The 21,464-nt window shown below is 33.1% G+C and overlaps 1 protein-coding gene across 1 annotated transcript in view; it reads right to left on the bottom strand.

Annotated features, from left to right (window-relative positions):
• Window positions 1-1,473: 1,473 nt before the first annotated feature.
• Window positions 1,474-21,464, bottom strand: part of LOC143062998 (signal transducer and activator of transcription 5B-like) — a 42,018-nt gene continuing 22,027 nt past the window's right edge. Inside the window, exons 12-21 of the mRNA XM_076234875.1 lie at window positions 20,715-20,756; window positions 16,709-16,789; window positions 15,750-15,842; window positions 14,981-15,116; window positions 11,696-11,748; window positions 6,874-6,968; window positions 4,603-4,730; window positions 3,390-3,530; window positions 3,113-3,173; window positions 1,474-2,200 (exon numbers count right to left, since the gene is read on the bottom strand). Coding sequence (XP_076090990.1) covers window positions 2,083-2,200; window positions 3,113-3,173; window positions 3,390-3,530; window positions 4,603-4,730; window positions 6,874-6,968; window positions 11,696-11,748; window positions 14,981-15,116; window positions 15,750-15,842; window positions 16,709-16,789; window positions 20,715-20,756 — 948 coding nt within the window. The 3' untranslated portion in view covers window positions 1,474-2,082. The remainder of the gene's footprint in view (window positions 2,201-3,112; window positions 3,174-3,389; window positions 3,531-4,602; window positions 4,731-6,873; window positions 6,969-11,695; window positions 11,749-14,980; window positions 15,117-15,749; window positions 15,843-16,708; window positions 16,790-20,714; window positions 20,757-21,464) is intronic.

The following is a 21,464-nucleotide window of genomic DNA, read 5'->3' as shown; positions in this document are numbered from 1 at the left end:
ATACATTTTATTAATTATTTCTATTTATACACAATGGTTACAGCTTTACGGGTAATTAGGTCTAATTGATTGCATTTTTTAATTGAATTGTGAACACAGAGGTTTATATATAACCGATAGAGATCGTTAAGAATAAAGAAAATGTGAACGCTAACTGGTTCTAGTTACATCGATTAAAATAAGATCGATAAAAAACAAATGCTAGTGTGAATGGGATCCTAGATCACATTTATGTTAAGAGACCAGCTAAATCTCGCCTCCGGGTGCGGAATTTTTTGCTGTGTGGAAGACCCATTGGTGGCCTTTTGCTGTTTTCTGCTCTTTGGTCGGGATGTTGTCACATTGATACATTCCCCATTTCCATTTGCAATTGTATTACTCGACTAAAAAAAAAGCTATATTTAAAGAAGATGTGATAGAATTGCCAATGAGACAACTTTCTAATAGAGACCATATGACAAGGAAATACCTACAAGTCAATAGCCTAAAACGCTAGGCACAGTGCAGGCGGTGAAGTCACGTTGTCACAGACGCAGGTGTTTGATATCCAGGTGATAAAAGAACAAAAAAAAATGCTAATACAAAGTTGCAGTTTTGACTTTGTTGGGATATTTTTATTACTTACACAGGGTGCTAGTGACCTTATACGATGTATGTGGAGTCAGTAAATTCAATATGGGATGAGAGTGAAGATCAAATCTCCATATGTAATTAACTGACCCCATATATATCGTATTGGGTCACTAGCACACTATGTATCAATTCTTACCGACTATAGTCAAATTTGGTATTTAGACAAGTGACCTATCAAGTTATCTTTTATTTAAAACATATTATTTCTAACCTACTCAAATTTGGTTATTCATTTGAAAAAAGACCAATGCTAACAATAACAACTCGTAAGCAGTACATGTGTTTAATGTATTCCTTTCAATCGTTTATCAATTACTTCGTCTGTTGAAACCTTTCAGATTTTTTCTCAACACCGTGTTGTTCTTAACTAACGCGATTGACTTGAACCAATCATATTCCTAGCAATGTTAAGTAGTTAAGATAAATATGTATGTGTAGTTTCTAGTTTCTGTTTATATATCTATGTCATCATCTTAACTTGTTTATGTGCAGGGAAGAAGCTACACAAGTCAACTAATACCAAAAAGTCAACTGTACAATGTACGCCAATTTGTAAACGGCCATTGTATTAGCCATCCTGTGCTTATCGACGACAGAGAATACCACCATCCTATGACCAATATGAATATGCGTTCAAAGATAGTTATGGTTTGGAAAAATATCTATTGACATCTATTTTAAAGTTCAATACCTTGCCAGTCGCAAAACGAAATATAAAATAACTGGTGACAGGTCATCGCACATAACACAACAGCCTTACTGATTTCTTTAAGTGTATTTCATGATACAATGCCATATAATTGCAATTGGAACCAACAGTGGAGAATGTAAAGCTTTAAATCAGAATTGTATGTTTTAATATAACAATAATATAACAATTAAAATAACAGAGCTGAGTTCGTATGTCCGACGTAATGCACATATTTTATTTATACAAGGGCACTTATTAAAAAATATATAACACTTTTATAAATATCATAGAGAAATGAAGGTTTCAGAGGACATGTATTGCGATTTCTATTATAATGAATATTTCTAAGAATTGTACATATGATAGCACTATTAGTGCATAATGCAATCAATGTTTCCAAGGGAAATAAATATATTTTTTAATTAAATGATCAGCACGGATTTTCGATTGAGGCCGAGACATAAAATGATATAAAATATTCATAATGCGGGATTTCTCGCTACATTGAAGACCTGTTGGTGACCTTCTGCTGTTGTTTTTTCTATAGTCGGGTTGTTGTCTCTTTGGCACATTCCCCATTTCCATTTTCAATTTTATAAAAATCTTACGAGAACTGTACACATGAGAGCGCCAACAATGCAATTTCCAGTTTTATCAATATATCAAAGTGGCATGATCGAACGGACGGACACCCCGATTTGTATTTCCATTGCAACGCTTTGCACGGGAAACAAAAGAGAAAGTTATCGGCTAGTGTATCATCTCATCTCAAAATCTTCTTTCAAAAGTTTATCGAAATCCGTGCCAGCTATGAATTCCATTAAAGCAGCGTCACAATCCTGATCAGTGATATCTTCTTGTTCGTCTTCTGATGAACTACAAAAATTATGGAAAAAGTTCAGAAATATAATATTGTGAAACATGTTTTTTTATTGTCATATTTGGCAGTCGCTATTCCGATGTCATTGTGACAAGTGTTCATGGTAAAACTTTATCAGGTACTCTTCAAGAACGAATTACGCTAAAAGTAATTTATTTTTTCAAAACAACCCAGTAGTAGTAAGATACAAACATGTGTACGTCAAGAGTTTATGAAATGTTCCACATAATACATAATCATAAATGCATAATATACTTAACGTTTGAACTATTAGCTAAATAAATTACTTTCAATGAAAAACAGACCTAAAAATATGGAACAAGAAAGTAAAAGCAAACTAAGTGATTGAAAAACAAGAACTATCTTTAAAAAAAGATATCCGACGTATTTAAATTTGAGTATATGTTTAAAACTATCATTTCGATAACCTTCAGAAGCACAAAGATACCATTTAAATAACGTTTTCTCTGTTTGTGTTCAGTATTCTCGGTCCTCGTATCTTTCTGTTTACATTCACCAAAACCCTGCGGAAATCTCATATGCATAGGTGCGTTCTAAAAGTCATGTACGTTCGTACAACAAAGTTTACATTAAAAAATATATAATTGTCCCGAATAAACAGCTGTCACGGATGCAAAGAGCTATTGGAGAAACAATTATTTTAATAAAAATATAAATCTTTGTAAGATCTAGTTCAAATATTTATAGTTTTTCACTGCTTTCCATCACGATATAATTAACGAGACGTTTTTTTCAAACACAACCAAATCACCCACCATGACAGCATTTTGTCCAATCACAGAAAGGATTTTCGAGCATGCGTATTCTGTTGCCATAGTTAAGCGTCCTTAAGTTCAAAGGGCACAAATCGAAACTATACCGACTACGTCGGAAAAACATCGGATTACCTCATTTTTATTGTCCATATAAATTTCTCATACTCGGACTTTCCGTCTGTCTTCGGAGAATCTGAAAAACAAATGTGATATAATATGGAACATGAAATAAACATTTCTTTTTTTGAAGCCTTTAATTTATAGGCGCAATTTTAATTACTTGGAAAAATTGCATTACTTATCAAATGTACATTATAACGTAATGTATTCAAGCGATGGCACTGCCACTCTGAATAGTTTGGCATAATTCAGAGAATATATATTTCGTTACTATCAGAATTTGTCTTACCATCAGAATTTGTCCCAAAAATGTGTTCCTTTGGTTTATCTGGGTATAAATGTGTCCATTTTGGTGTGTCCATTATGAGAAGTGGCAATGAACGTATCTGTAGATCTTTACATGTAAAAGGAGACGTGTGATGAACACCATCTGTAGTAATAAAAAAAATCATAAATAAAGACTTGCATGTTATGGTAGTGTTTTATGTGAAGTGATTTGTTTTTTATAAGTTAGTGTAATGACATATCATTTAAATTAATATGAACGATTAAAATATATGGACTATTAACCGTATTGAAAATTGGTAATTGAGGTAGTATTGCCTATAATTATAGTTTATCGTTGATCATCTCAACGAGATTGATTTTCTCGCTTGAGCCGGTACGGCAAAAGTGAGAAAAGCAATCGAGTTGAGATGACCAATGATAATCTGTTTATCGTTATTTTACCTATGACAACAGTGTCAATTTCAAGTCAATTTCATTAGCAACGCCACGTGCACCCTTAGTTTCAGCGATAATGTTCATATTACTCGAGTCTTCTGAGATAGGAAATTACCAGTCAGAAAGATGAAAGGAAAATTTCGCAAAATAGGGATAATCTGCTTACTAATTCTTTAATACAAACCGTACACATTTTTGAATGAGAGGTTTTTTTCAGGAAATTTGTTTTGGTTTTTTTTTTTGGAAATAATCGTCAGTTTTCATAAATGGTTCTAATTGTTACTACAAGCATCGCCTGTGTATGGTGTATATCTATCTTAGTTCAAGATTTTCATGATAGAGGGATGCTGCTCAGAAGAAAATAAATAATCAAAGAGTATTATAGGAGGCAGTTGAAATCATTCCTTTGACAATTTAACAGTTAGTTTGACCGTTCTGGAATGTCTGTTTAACAGATGACTACGTAAAAATTCCTAATGTTGTAATCACAGCCCCGTCCTTCTCTTCTCGAATTAATTCAACCCTTTTCACTGGGTTTGTACTTTCATGAACAACATGAAAACTGCTACATGTAGATTAGTACCTACTTACTCTTCCGGGTCACCATTTTTGGTGAGTTTCGTGTTGCTTAGTTTTAAGCTTTTAATGTTGTGTTTTAAATCGTTTTTTGTCTTTTGATCGTTTTCCGTTTTGTTGTTTTTGAAATACTAGTTCGAAGCCCCTTTTGATGTATTTGCCACTCTCTTTTAATTCAAGTATAATTAAGCCAAAGTACTTACTGCCGCGGCTGTAAGAAATTGAAACTCCTCCCAACAGTGAGGCACTGAAACGGCAGATGAAATTTCCCGGAGAAGAATCTTTCAAACACATCTCAGCTTCGGCTTTACTTATAAAACCAGCAATGTTTCTAAAATTAAAAGTAAATACGTGTTTAGGATATCTAATATTTTTCGTCTCTAGTAAACAGTTTGTTATTTATACTGTTAGTGTTTTACACCGCAAAAACGCTATGTGGAGAATAGCAGATATAACGGTCGTCTGTCCGTTTATCCTCCTGTTTGTTCATTTAAGCACCATGAAATGTCCAATGCTTACCATATTTCTTTAAATTTAAATCAAGGGTTTATCACCAATGCCTTTACGATATCAATTTATGCCATTTTGCATTATGTACAGTAAAATCTACATAAAACTACATTGTTAGCCAGGTCACATGTACAGCTTTTGTTCGTCTTCTACAATTACTACATATTAGTTGTCTATGAAGCAGTTATTCCTTATTCAAATAACATCAAAAACACTTTCAAGCCTCAATTTCATAAATGATTTTTTTTTCAAATTTAAGATCTGTTTTCCTAATGTTACTGGCGACTGGCGCTATTCAAAAACTTTGCACACAAGTTATGTCCCATTGAAATCATATGGACATGTTCATTGTTAGTGCCCCAAATATTATTAGAAGTTATCCCAAGCTTTTATTTTTCGCAATATGTATGTCTTAGGCGAGTTCTCAAATCAATCGGTTCGAATTATTTCAAGAGAACTTATGCCACTTGAAATATAATTTATATATTATATCTAAAGACCTGGGGTGGTGTTCTCGAAAGTATCCTAAGATTCGTCGTAATTCATAGATCAGACCGATTTAAGGATGGACTTAGGATCGACTTAGGACACTCTTAAGTTGCGTCTCGAAGCTATCTCAGACGCATCTTATGTTAGGACGTCCTAAACATATCCTATATGCGAAATTCTAAATAGTTAAAGTAATTGTTTGATAAAACATTTATTGGAGACGAAACCAATTAATAAAATTGTTTATCATATACTTAGACTAAATATCATATGATTTTTACTGTATGATAATAGCATTAAATTAACGCAAATTCCATATTTTTCGAATTGGTGCTTAGCGGGCTGATACGAAAGGTTTATCACATGCCTTTACATAACGTTATCGCATGGCATTCCGTTGATACTCGACAAATTCCGGAAAATAAAAATACACCTCAATGCTATGTTTCAGTGAAAAAAATTACAAAGTAGTGTACAAAACAAATTATTTGGATACGGGAAAGTATATTTTGTAAAACAATAAAAAAATAAAAGTTGACTTTTTCAAACAGTGTTCATTATGTATACTGTTGAATTATCTTTTCTGTCGATTCGTCCGTATTAAAATGTTTTTCTTCTCTGTTGAGGCATATATTTTCACTCTTTAAACTTCTATTTGGGAACCACTTAAAAGAATCAATATATGAATCTCTTATTTTTTTCCATTGTTGAAGCATATGATAAAAAGATCATAACATGCCATTTTTCATATCGCATATATTATCAGCCCTCGAGCCATGCAGCTCTTGGGCTGATATTGAACCTACGACTGATAATACATGCAATATGAAAAATGCCATGTAGCAATCTGATATTACAAAATTTGTAATAACATGTGTTTAATTAAATGAATGATTTAAAATGTTATTATAAAATAATATTAAATAGGATTTTGATATAAACTGTAAAACAATTTGTTTTGAAATGAAAATATTGTATTTTTAGTGTCATCGTATCGTAAAACATGAAGTTCAAAGTTTAAAATCGTGCACAATTTCTTTATACGAGTTAATAACCGATGGTGCCTTTCTTTTCACGTTCATCTTCACGTAATACAATGAGAAAAAAGCATGCACAAAGTTAGGATGAAGATATGATGATCTTAAGACACCTAATTAGGTGTCCTAAAGTTATGACTAAAATGTGATATATCCTAAGTTAAGAGAGCTTCGAGAACACGACTTAGGACACGTCCTTATCCTGAGATAGCTTCGAGAACACCACCCCTGCACTTTTTGTCAGAATTTTACTTACTGTATATCAAATGGATATTTCAACAAGGTCTTAAACCAGCACATATAATGTTAGCGATCTGACAATAAAACAACTTTATTTTAACCACTTTAAAAAAAATCAAAAAAGAGCGAACAGAACAAATTGTAATTTAAGACATTTGAGACATTAAATTTGCCTTTAAAGGTTAAAAGAATACTTACCCTTCGTTCCAAGCGACATATAAATAATCCTTTGTAAGACGCATGGTATTATAAAACAGGTCCCAGAAAGTGAAATCATGCTTCCTCAAGTTATCCTGAAAAAGAATAATAAATAAGACGACCTTTATCAATTTTCCGTTAAATACAAATCATTTGAAAATCTTAAAATTATGTGTAAATTATTTAATATTTTACAGGTAATTTTAACAGAAGATACATTGGATTAGTGTTGTCTGTTACGAATCGTCACTTATTCATTGTGACTATTGTTTATATGTTTGGGTTTCACCCTCTCCACTAGCCAATGGTGGAGAGGAGGGAAGTGGATCGTAACCCTTGACTAGCGAAGATGGGGTTTCACACGAAACCTGCAACTGCTCGTTTATATGCAGATATTCATATTGAGATAAAGATATGTAAATTTTACTTATAATTAAGACATGTTTGTAATAGCTACGAAAGAGAGGCTAAATACACAAGAGGGACATTAAAATTCAAAGATCGAAAATAGACTGACAGTGGCATTGTTAAAAAAGGAAACTACAAACAGACAAATAATAGTACATAAGACACCAAAGACTAAGCAACTCGAACGCCATTAAAAACTGGGAGTTCTTGCAGGTGCTCTAGAAGGGTAGGCAGATCCTCCTCTACATATGGAAATACACATTAAAATATGTTATGTTTCGAACATACATGTACATATAAGCAGAATTGTGAAATAATATTTCATTTTTGACAAAATAAGCTTAAAGAACATGTATTATTGGCTTGCAAGTCGAAAATTAGAGTCATTTGAATGTCTATTCATGCAAACTACTTAACCCTGACTACGCTCAGCTTGGATGTCGAATGTTTAAAAAGAAAAAGAATATCATTATGGAAAGTGAGACTAGGCAGCCAACAGAAATGGTTTTTTATTGACGGGTTCTGCCCACAAAAATCATCGATATACCGATACAACGGTAATTAATCGGTTGCTGTAAGGCTTTGCAATGGAATCAATTAAATATGGAGCCTTTATAGGAAGCTGTGACGTGTGAGCCATGGCTACTTGTTAAAGGTCGTACGTTGGCCTATAATTGTTGTTTTACACATTGAAACTTGGATGGTGAGTTGTCTCATGGACACTATCACATCTTATTTCTATTTCATTGCTACCTTAGGTAGCAATACACAGTTAGGAGTTTAGTTTCGCATTTTGGCCCCTGTGGATTTTTAAAATAGGAAAGTTATTGTGTAATAAAATTCATTTTTAGACAGATGAGTGCTAATTTAGCCTTCAAAGGTGGTTTATAAGTTCATCAAGATTATTTTTTACATGTTTTATGGGCTGTTTTCTGTTTGACAATCCGTATTTTCATAGCTAGACCGGCCATCGGTCCAGAAATTAATGTACTGTTTACAAACACTCTTTTTCTACGCGAAGTTTTTGACGCAATTTTACAAAAAAATGAGATGAAAGACATATGATTATCACTGGATTTGCTGAATGATATATGTACACAGTTTCAGAAAAGGTATTACTTCAAGCGATTGAAATTCTACTTTTAGCCAAATTTTGGGGAAATATATGACATCTTTCCCCCCCTTTTTGCAATATTTTATAACAAATAAATGCAGATTGTTGCCATGGATACACCAAAAAGAAATTATATTTTACCATTTTATATACTGGATATAAAATCTATGGAAGATTCTGATTACATACATATGCCCATATATGACACAAACAGTAAGCTTGATATTGCAAGAAAGCAATTAAAAGGGGATGGTAAAATTCATAAGGGCAAATTTTAGTATTTTTTCCTAACTGTTTATTGCTACCTTATGGCATACTTACCAAGCTCAGAATTGTATAATTTAAGACTTTTCATGCCACAAATCTATTGATATTTAGATTCTTAATCAATTTCTGAGTAAATTAAGTATTTAAGAATGACAATATATGTCAATTTTATTGTTTACAGTCCTTAGCAACCAAAATTAGGCATTTTGACACAAGGCTTAAATTTGTACTCTATCTGCTTAACTCTTGCTTCTGATGGATTGGGCTGCATGTAGTAGCCTAAGTATTGAACGCGTTGGTTTTTTTCTTGCGAATATATCAAATTATTGTTTTTATCAAGATTTCATGTTACATTTTGGCATATATTAAATGTATAGTTAAATCAGATGTAAGAAATTGATTCCCTATCACCAAGTTTTTTAATCAAGTCTTTGGTATGCAATAAGCATAAAGATTAACATTTTTATGCTTGAAATTGCTAAATTTTATACAATGTTGCATCATCAGAGATCTTATTAAGATATTCAACATTAAAAAACTGACAAAAGAGGTACAGTTTTTAAGATTTGGCAAAAAATTGAGGTAGAGACAAGATTTACACTCTGACTTGGCACCTTTCTTTAAAATCAGTTTTTGTCGCGTTTCAATGTCAACTGCTAACCTTCATAAAATATTCATTACTCAACCAATTTTCAAAAATAAAAGGCCATTTTACTCGTATTAGCTAGCAGAACTCAGAAAACAAGTTAAAAGGGAGAATTTGAAAAAAATATTTACTATTAAGGTAGCAATACACAGTTAGGAGTTTAGTTTCGCATTTTGGCCCCTGTGGATTTTTAAAATAGGAAAGTTATTGTGTAATAAAATTCATTTTTAGACAGATGAGTGCTAATTTAGCCTTTAAGTTCAAAGGTGGTTTATAAGTTCATCAAGATTATTTTTTACATGTTTTATGGGCTGTTTTCTGTTTGACAATCCGTATTTTCATAGCTAGACCGGCCATCGGTCCAGAAATTAATGTACTGTTTACAAACACTCTTTTTCTACGCGAAGTTTTTGACGCAATTTTACAAAAAAATGAGATGAAAGACATATGATTATCATTGGATTTGCTGAATGATATATGTACACAGTTTCAGAAAAGGTATTACTTCAAGCGATTGAAATTCTACTTTTAGCCAAATTTTGGGGAAATATATGACATCTTTCCTCCCCTTTTTGCAATATTTTATAACAAATAAATGCAGATTGTTGCCATGGATACACCAAAAAGAAATTATATTTTACCATTTTATATACTGGATATAAAATCTATGGAAGATTCTGATTACATACATATGCCCATATATGACACAAACAGTAAGCTTGATATTGCAAGAAAGCAATTAAAAGGGGATGGTAAAATTCATAAGGGCAAATTTTAGTATTTTTTCCTAACTGTTTATTGCTACCTTAGTGCCTGCATTTCTTTTGCCTAGGATTTAGTATTCTTATCATTTTGGTGCTATTTCCGTTATTTTGAATAGATCTTTAGAACGCTTTGAAGTTATTTGTTGTATTGTGTAGCGTCTACTGGCAATTTAGTGCAATTAGGATTGATTCATTATAATGTGCGACAAATAATGAATTAGAAATATATAAAAACAAGAATGTGTCCAAAGTACACGGATGCCCCACTCGCACTATCCTTTTCCATGTTCCATGGACCTTGAAATTGGGTAATAATCTAATTTGGTATTAAAATTAGAAAGATTATACTATAGGGAACATATGTACTAAGTTTCAAGTTGATTGGACTTCAATTTTATCAAAAACTACCTTGACCAAAAACTTTAACCTGAAACTCCCTCTTTCATTTTCTATGTTTAGTGGACCGTGAAATTGGGGTAAAAAGTCTAATTTGGCTTCACAATTAAAAAGATTATATCATAAGCAACAAGTTAATTAAGTTTCAAGTTGATTGGACTTCAGCTTCACCAAAAACTACCTTGACTCAAGTTGACCAAAAACTTTAACCTGAAACTCCCACTTTCATTTTCTATGTTCAGTGGACCGTGAAATTGGGGTAAAAAGTCTAATTTGGCTTCAAAATTAAAAAGATTATATCATAAGCAACAAGTTAACTAAGTTTCAAGTTGATTGGACTTCAGCTTCACCAAAAACTACCTTGACTCAAGTTGACCAAAAACTTTAACCTGAAACTCCCACTTTCATTTTCTATGTTCAGTGGACCGTGAAATTGGGGTCAAAAGTCTAATTTGGCTTTAAAATTAGAAAGATCATATCATAAGCAACAAGTCTACTAAGTTTCAAGTTGATTGGACTTCAGCTTCATCAAAAACTACCTTGACCAAAAACTTTAACCTGAACGGACGCACAGACGAACGAACAGACGAACGGAACCACAGACCAGAAAACATAATGCCCCTCTACTATCGTAGGTGGGGCATAACAAGCTTAAACAAAACAAGCATAGATACAATTAAGAGTCTGTCGTCGTTAGTTCGATTGCATGTAATGTTTCCATAATGGTACAATGTACTCTAGAAAAAGGCGGCATTACATTAAGAGGGTTATAATTGATAAACATGATGATCCTTTATAAACAAAACACTGTGGTTCATTAAACCTACGCTCGGATTTTAACTGCGATGAGTGTACACTTTTTGCATGTTAGTATTAAAAGTTAATCGGATCAGCCAGATATCCTTAAACCCTTCCTGCAATTAATGTATTATGAGCATCCAAATCATGTTTCTAAAGAATACATTACAGACATGTAGTATCATCAATATAAACAGGTGCTAACATCAAGAAGTTAGCTCTGAAATAGCACGAGAAACGACTGTTCGTTTGATAAACAAATATTGCTTTACGAAATGAACCATATCGAGATACAGAACAGGAGTATATCATTGAAAGGAACCTTTTCATATGTTGATAAAGGAAATTGTGAAACATTCACTGCAATTAATGTTATTGATACTCGGATATTGTGAAGAATAAGTCTGAACATATTCTAGGAATACTAACCTTACAGAACATATCAAAGGTCACGTGGCAACTTGCATAATTACTTGATTCTCCTGTAATATTTCATAAATATCTATAATACTAAAATGCCGAGGTCCAAATTTTCAGCCGTCATGGGGTAAAAACGACAAATCAAAGAATTCAACTTTATATATAGCTAATATAAGATAATGGTGTAGATTAAGAATTACACCACTCCAGACCCTTTTGTTTTCCACATAATTAATATTGCTTATAATTAACAAGTTCCGGGTCGAATCCGATACCGATAGTATATTCACCTGTTACCTGTTATATATGGAGAAGACGAAACAAAGTTGAAAAACTTGTGTTTAATCTATTTGTTTTGAACAATAAAATATGTGGTAACTGAACCTGTTACCTATTATCTTATCTGTACGTTCCGCATCTGACAGGCGCACCACCAAACGGTGTGTTTAGGATTTTGTTATATACACGGGTCATAATCACAGGGTTGACATCACTTAATTCAATGAATGTCAAATTGTTCCCTATATTATTTTAATCAGTAAGACTTTCTAAGATAGCAATACGAATACTAAGTCGTATAGGTACAGTTTTGAATTTGTTTTCAACTAATATAGGACAATGCTGTTGATTAAAAAATACTCCATTCCAGGACCTTTTGTTTTCTAAATAATTAATATTACCAATAATTGATAAGTTCCAGGTCGACGGGTTCACACAGAAAGAGTTTGAAAGCAGAGAAAACTTTGTATCTTATAATCGGCATGACTTTATCAGATGACAATACCAATACTAAAACAAGGCTTACGCATAGTTATATACTTCAATTCAGTCACGGGTGTGTTCTAGTAAAGATTAAAGTTACCTCGACAAACATTGCATATGAACGTCATAATCTTACATCAAGTCACGAAAGGTATCCCTTTCACGATCAAACACGTCTAAACGGTCATTTTGATCCTCAGATGATTTGAAAAGTCTGAACCAAGGAGTATGAAAGTCATGTTCAGTCCATTTTTCAGATTTATAAACTACGGTAAATTCAGTTCTGTTAAATAAAATGTTTGCAGTCAATTCAGTACTGTTCAGTAACTTTTCAAAGTGGTATGTTGTCAATTCATACAGGTAAATTGGTATGTTATTAACTTATACAGGTAAATAACAAGTACTGAACAGTATGAATAGATTTAAAGTGAGTTGTCTGAATTGTACTGGATTAACTGCAGTAGATAAGTCTGAAAATTGACTACAAAACCCATAAAATGTTACCCAAGGCATGACTTTAAAGGACCGCAGAAGTCGAACGTTGATCAGGTGGTGCAAATATGAACAGTACATTCAAGTTAGGTACAGCACTTAATTTGGATTGTGATCAATTATTAGACACAGCATAGGTTTTTGACACGTATGAATGTCTTCGAACTTGAAAAAAAAATTATTTACCTATTATGATCCAAAATCCAAAATTTATATACGCTGTTGGATTCGGCATACCAAAGAACGTCAAGAATTCGAAAGAAGGCTAACATTTGGACATCACTTTTGATCAATTTGATAATAGGTCCCAAAACAAATTTAGTCTTGAAAATAACTTTTAACTTCATTGGGAAATCTTTCAGGCAGATATCCAGTACAGCCATTGGAGCACAAGTTGTCCCAACTTATACCAGTTAAGGAATGGCGTATTTGGAATCTCAAAAGAACGAACGATCTAAATAACAGTTCGATTTCAAATTCTAAACATACATTTTAGATAATTGTAAACGTTAATTAGATGGCTTTTTTCATATTGTGGACATCCAGTTTAGAGAAATGAAATAAATTTAAAAACTAAATCAATGATATCAACAAAAGTTTCCAGTTCACTATGGAATTGAGTGCTATACAATTACCGTTTCTACATATTTTAATAATAGAAAAAAATACTGAAATGGAAACCGATATTTACTTTAAACCGACAGATTCCAAGCAATACTTACTTTTCAATTATTGTCATCCAAAACACACAAGAACAAACATACCGTTCAGTTTGGGGAGAAGAATTTGTACTATTGTCTCTAATATTGAAATGAGAAATAAAAGACTTCAAGAATTAAACGAAATACTATGTATTGAAATGAGAAATAAAAGACTTCAAGAATTAAACGAAATACTATGAGAAAGACAGTATCCAAAATCGTTAATCAATAGTAGAATTGAACGTGCAAAATCTATAGATATCCAAGAACTAAGAAGACCGAAAAACATTTTGACCCAGGAAGGAATTTTTGATATTTGAAAAAAAGGAATAAAAAAAATCATTGTCGAGCCGCGGACGAGATGCCCGTAAAAACACGGTAATTAATACGAAACAAGTATTACCATACGTCTCATCATACAACCCGACAAATATAGAAGTGTTAGCACATATAAAATAATTTATCTAAATGTACCAACACTGATGAAAGATCAAAGAATTAAAAGAGCCCTTGCCACACAGAAAATTATAAAAAGGAACAGACAATCAAAATCTTTAAAGAAGTTACTCACCAATGCAAAATTAAATAAAGATGATATATCTCCTTCTGTCAAATAATGCGGTTTTTCATATTGTGGGATATTCAATTAGTTACCAAAGGTACCAGTATTTTAATTTAATACGCCAGACGCGCGTTTCGTCTACAAAAGACTCATTAGTGACGCTCAGATCAATATAGTTATAAAACCAAACAAGTACAAAGTTGAAGAGCATTGAGATTAGTATCATTAACGTTAGTGAACACCTGGATTTATGCGCTACCAATAAATTATCAAAATACTATATTTTCACATTCTACCAGTTTTGACGACCTGAAGAAATGAGAATAAATAAGAAAATATGTCCAGTCTAAAGTAAAAAGCAAGCATAAACAGATAAGACGCTACTTGTGTAATGGTTAAGTCCCTTTTATATATTGTTACGGACTAATAATCGTGACGTTAAATTATCATTAGCCACATTCATAATCATCAATGATTATCACAAAGATGTAAAACCGGTTGGAGAAAAATGAAGAAAACTAGAGTACATAAAGAGCATTTTGAAAATACTTTTTTTATACTTCTACTAGTGTGGACGCAGAATTCAATTTTAAGTAATAAATATATTATTTGTCTAAATATCAGCCCAACAATGTTAGATCTTTAAATTTGAGGAAGCAGAACTCGTGCTACTGAGATATCGTGGCACCAAATCGCCTTGCACTATGCCCAATGTGCTAAACCACTGGACCACGTAGGCTCTATTTGATATATACTCATAAACATTCAGATTCTTACCAAAGAGTTTGGAAGCAAGATAATTAAGATGATCTTCAGTTAGTCCTCGTCCTGTTTCATGTTTAAATTTTGTATTCAAGAGGTTCGCTAATTCATGCCATGGCACTGATGACGGCACTTCAAATAAAGTCCTGGGCTGCAAAAAAAAAAATTGAACGTACTACTTTTAAGTGAATGGAAAAATAAAATTACTATTACAAAATCTTAAATCAAATACCTTTTCCGATTGAAATACTTCATCACTAAAATTAATAGTGAAAAGATCAATGTGTATGCTAGCCTCGATGCTAGCTCAAGCTTTCCTTAGCAAAATAAACCTAGATTCGTTTAGTTTCCGATGATTGTATTTTGGTTTTGCCATTAGGATTTATTTGTTGTGCTACATGTTCCTGTGTGTCATTTAATACAGTATGTCGTATTCTCTCAGTGTTTCAATTAGACCAAACACTCTCCTTCATACAATTTAAAGGTTTAGCATGCTACAAGACCAGGTTCAATCCACCATTTTCTACATAAGAAAAATGCCTGTACCAGTCAGGAATATGACAGTTGTTATCCATTCGTTTGATGTGTTTGAGCTTTTGATCCATTTGATTTGGAACTATCCTTTTCGAATTTTCCTCGGAGTTCTGTATTTTGGTGATTTCATTTTTTACAAGCACCTAATTCATTTGTTTTTACCGGAAAGTTATAAATTTCTAAATGTGTTGTTTTTATTGACTTATTAGACTTGATTTTTACGCCGTACAATCGTGCAGATCACACTTACCAGAGTAGAGAATTGATGATCCCATGAAATTGTTGCAAGAGCCTGACACTCCTGATTAACATGACTAGTAATTATTACAGGAACTGACAATGCCTTAAAAGTAAGATGAAATATTTCAATGACCCCATTCCACATAAAACACAAAATATATCAAACTAAAATGAGCAGTTTCACAATGTCGTCTTTATAAAACGGCATTCACATGACATTCTTCAGTTTAAAAACAAAAAATGTGCCGCCGGGTGCCACATGTGGAGCAGGATCTGTTCACCCTTCCTGAGCACCTGAGATCACCCCTAGTTTTTGGTGGGGTTCGTGTTGCTTATCCTTTAGTGTTCTATTGTCTGATTGTCTACTTTCATTTTTAGCCAGGCGTTTTTTTTTTCTTCGATTTATGAGTTTGACTGTCCCTCTGGTATCTTTCGTCCCTCTTTTATGCCCAACAACTATTTTTTTTACTTAAGAATAATCATAAGGAATAAGAAGTGAAATCGTCTTGAAAAATTGGCACACTAGGAGCAGGACCTGTTTACATCCTTAGCACCTGAGCACACCCCAAGTTTTGTTGAGAATTGGTTTGTCTTGCCGATGCTTAGGTTACAGTGTTCTTTTTTTTTGTAGCTGTGTAATGTTAACCGATTATTGTGTCGTCTTTACTTTGACAAGTGGATATTGCTTCAACTGAGAAAACTTACAAAATAATGTTCGAAAAATAAAATGACAGACATGCATGAACCAACGACCAGTATACTCTTTTTGGTCATGTAGCACTTTACCTATTCGAGTATCTATATTATTAGTCTGTCAAAATGGTTGGTTTGTTTGTTTGTAGTAAAATCAAATTGAGAGCAGAGCTTCGGATCGAAGCATCATATTTTGAATGTGCTACTTTCAAATTAAACGGATGTTAACTAGGTATTGTTTCACTATGCTAAAATCGTATACTGATATGTACTTACCAGTAGAGGTGTCTGTAAATCAAATTCTCCTATTTTTATTTTTGTTTCGAAGAGTATGCAATATTTTTCCTCAGCTATTCTCTAAAAAAAGATAATTGATAAAGAGAGTTACTTGTTTTAAAGAAAAAAAGGTAAATTAAAGTTGTCTGATTTACTTTTCCTTAATTGTTTGGTAAATTTTGATTACAGCTTTTGACGTATATTGCATAATGTGCAGCAACATATTGGTTTACTATATGCATTTTTAAAGTGAATACATGATTTTCTACCTTTCAGTCATTTAATGAACAAAACTGATTTAGAAGGAAACGAGATGTGTCAAAACGACACGAATTGCCCTTCTCAACAAATTAAAACAACACATGTGGACACAAACATGATGGTCGTCTCACTTATCAATTACAAACGCGTTTTGCAGAATCTCGATATTGACGACTTCAAGTCTAAACCTCCTGATTGCACTTGTGCTAGTTCCCAATTCATATATAATTCTGCTGGCCACGTAATTACCGGTGACCTTAACATTGTTAATAACACTTCTCAACGAAATGTGGTATCGAAAGGTCCGAAATATCGTGAGCCTAAATCCATCAATTGGAAATACAATTTAAAATTTTGATGAACTCAGTCGAGGATTATGCCAGGCAATGGGCTAAACGTGAAAAGGAAGACGTAGACACTCTATCTGAATGGATTAAGGCAGTGAGGTCGTTAATACAAATCAGAATCAAGAAACTGAATGGGTCTATCAATGCCCATGCTACGTCAAACGTTTACGTTTAAAGACCCAAATGTTGCTAAACACTTATCCGACCTCCATGATAAATATGTTGTTGTCCCCGCAAACAAAGCCCCAAATAACATCGTTTTGTCTGTAAAAGTCACTACATTAATTGCTTGATAAACGAATTAGGTATAGACAATTCACTTGGAAACTCAACATATACCCTCACGACAATTACCAAAGAGGAAATCCTGGATAATCATAGGTCTGTTCTTTGTTCCTTTGGTATTTCAACCAAAGATGAAGAACTGGATCTTCCATCACTGTATTGGATACCTAAACTACATAAGTGTCCTTACAAACAACGGTATATTGCTGGGTCTTCCAAGTGCTCCACGAAACCTCTTTCTAAATTATTAACATCTGTTTTATCAGCAATCAAAGACGGGCTTCAAAGTTATTGTGAAACTGCCTATTCTAGAGGTGGCGTGAATCAGATGTGAATACTTAAAAATTCCAAAGATCTTTTAGAGTACATACAATCTAACTCTCTTTCATCTTGTAACAGTATTAAAACATTTGACTTTTCTACTCTTTACACAAGTATTCCACATTCAAAACTAAAAGACAAATTGAAAGAGTTGATATTACTTTGCTTCATAAAAAAGAATGGCCAACGTAGATACAAGTATCTTGTCTTAGGGAGGGACAAATCATACTTTGTAAAGAATCACTCTGATTCAAACAAAAAATTCTCTGAAACCGATATTATCAAGATGCTTGATTTCTTGATTGACAACATATTTGTAACGTTCGGAGGACGTGTTTTTCAACAGACTGTCGGCATCCCAATGGGAACAAAGTGTGCCCCTCTACTTGCCGACTTGTTTCTTTATTATTATGAGGCTGACTTCATGCAGTAACTTCTTAGGAAGAAAGATAAGAAGTTGGCAATATCCTTTAACTCTATTTTCCGCTGTATAGATGACGTTCTTTCACTAAACAATTCAAAATTTGGTGACTATGTGGAACGCATCTATCCCATCGAATTGGAGAAAAAGGATACTACAGATACAGTTAAGTCGGCTTCATATCTTTACTTACATTTAAAAATTGACAATGGGGGTCGGTTGAAAACAAAACTTTACGACAAAAGAGATGATTTCAGCTTTCCATTTCTAAGTAGCAACATTTCAGCAGCACCTGCATACGGGGTATATATCTCCCAATTGATACGATATTCCCGTGCTTGCATTTCCTATCATGATTTTCTTGATAGAGGGTTACTGCTCACAAGGAAGCTATTAAACCAAGAGTTCCAAATGGTGAAGTTGAAATCATCCCTTCGTAAATTTTATGGACGCCATCACGAGTTGGTTGACCGTTATGGAATAACCGTTTCACAAATGATATCGGATATGTTCCTTACGTCGTAAATACAATCCCCTTCCCTTTCATGAATGTGACCTACCGAATTAGACTATTTACCGGATTTGTAATCGCAACACGACGGGTGCCACATGTGGAGCAGGATCTGCTTACCCTTCCGGAGCACCTGCGATCACCTCTCAGTTTTTGGTGGGGTTCGTGTTGTTTATTCTTTAGTTTTCTATGTTGTGTCATGTGTACTATTGTTTTTCTGTTTGTCTTTTTCATTTTTAGCCATGGCGTTGTCAGTTTGTTTTAGATTTATGAGTTTGACTGTTACTTTGGTATCTTTCGTCCCTCTTTTATCAAAAATCAACTCAAAATTTGAAGGCCGATAGAAAAAAAGTCTGTATAATTGTGATTTTTAACTATTATTAAAGTCGTAAACCCTTAATTTTGACAAAAATCAGGGGAACTTAAACTTGATCTCTAACTCATCAGGGTTAATCACATACCAAAAATCAGCCCAATATCTGAAGGCGTTAAGAAAAAAGTGTGTATAACTGTGATTTTTAACAATTTATCAAAGTCCAACGCAGTAATTTCGGCAAAAATTAGCGGAGCGGAACCTAACTTTAACTTGATCTGTAACTCATCATCTTTAATTCGCATACGAAATATCAGCCCAATATCTGCAGGCGTTTTGAATAAAAACGCCGTATAACTGTGATTTTCAACAATTTATCAAAGTCCAAAGCCAGTAATTTCGGCAAAAATTAGCAGAGCGGAACGAAACTTAAACTTGATCTGTAACTCATCAAGGTAAATATCATCCTTATATCTGAAGGCGTTTAGTACAAAACTCCGTATCATGGTTTCTTGCGGAATGACTGAATTACGGACAAGGGTAAAAGTATATTACACCGACAACGTCGTTGCGGGGCCATAAACTAAACAGACACAAAATGTCAGATAACGTAATTAGATACTAGTTTCATGGTATTTATCTGATATATAAAGTCAGTTAATCAATACAATATCGTATATTGGATACATGTATATTCATAAGAATCCGTAATTTTGATGAGCTGACAATAATCTGGTGCATTCCAAAGATTTTGATTCCCAATACAATTCATGACATCACATGTATTCCGTGACAACGTCAAGACAATTTATAAGAAAACAAACAAAAAATATTGAAGAGTTCGTAATTTCATTGTTATAGCATTTAACATGTATAATTTAACTATTTGAATTAAATGTTTCTTTTGTTTTTTCACAGGTTTGTTATTATATAGCTATCAACGGTACCAGGCTTATAATTTAATACGCCAGACGCGCGTTGCGTCTACATAAGACTCATCAGTGACGCCCAGATCAAAATAGTTATAAAGCCAAACAAGTACAAAGTTGAAGAGCGTTAAGGAACCAAATTTTTTAAAAGTTGTGCCAAATATGTCTAGTGTAATCTATGCCTGTGATACAAAAAAATTTAAGGTTTTCGAAAAATTTATACTTTTGTAAGCAGGAATTAAAAAAAAATTACCATATAATTGATATTCATGTCAACACCGAACTGCTGACTACTGACTGAATCGTTAACCCAAGTGCATCTTGTTTAAAAAGCAGGATTTAAACCTACATAAAATTCTAAAAAGGAGCATTCATTTATAAATCACATTTGTCAGAGACTAAGATCTTGTTTATTCAAAGTATTCTTAAAGATACAACAAAGACAGGGATGACCAACACGCAGGATAAGTTCTAAGCAATAAAACTGTTACTTAATATATTTAGATAAGATTTCAGTTATTGTTAAATTGTTTTCGATACATAATGTTTGTATTGTTTTTTGAACGTATTGATTTGAAGGTTGAGTTTTAAACGATGATATTAAGAAAAGAAAAATACCTGACCACCCTTTCTTGATTCTCGTTTGAAGTCCTTTAAAACCTGCAATATAAAGAAATATATGTATTTAAAATCTGAAGATAACACTTCCCTTAGATATGAAAATAGAAACCATTAACACCAAACCGGATAAGTCTCTTTTGAACTGGTTGACATTTCCCCCTGTAGCTGATTATACGGTATGGGTTTTGCTCATCATCGTAGAGAGGGTTAACACTACGTACAATTTCTTGCATCTCAGTCACTTTGTCCATTCGTTTTTGATGTGTTTTGTTATTTGATTTTGCCATGTGATTATGGACTTTCCCAATTGATCTTCCTCTAAGTTCAGTATTTTTGTGATTTTACTTTTTGTCATCGGTGTGCTTCCCTTTTTGGCAATCCTAATGCAGTCTCATTATTGCACAGATCTGATGTCTACGCTATGCGAACAAGGGGATCTGACAACACGTTGTTTCACTTTAATGGTAATTAGTATATTTAAGGTGTTAATCATGACGACAAAGTTAGAAAAGCACAGGTCACAATGGTCTTTAGAACAGAACGTTGAACGACGGAGCGTTTTCAAATTCGTTTGAAACTGGATCTGTATTTCACACTGATAATGATTGATCATACCACATCTTATTTTTATGAGAACAATAAATTATTTATACGTCACGCGTAACACAAATTTTCTGCAACTGTCACAACGTTACCTTTATTACCTAATTTACAGTTCGTTTTCTAGCAAATAGTTTGTACAAATTT

The sequence above is a fragment of the Mytilus galloprovincialis genome, chromosome 2 (assembly GCF_965363235.1).
Source record: "Mytilus galloprovincialis chromosome 2, xbMytGall1.hap1.1, whole genome shotgun sequence".
Lineage (NCBI taxonomy): Eukaryota > Metazoa > Mollusca > Bivalvia > Mytilida > Mytilidae > Mytilus > Mytilus galloprovincialis.
Note: the sequence above shows the minus strand (reverse complement) of the source record. Positions and strands in the feature narration are given on the sequence as shown.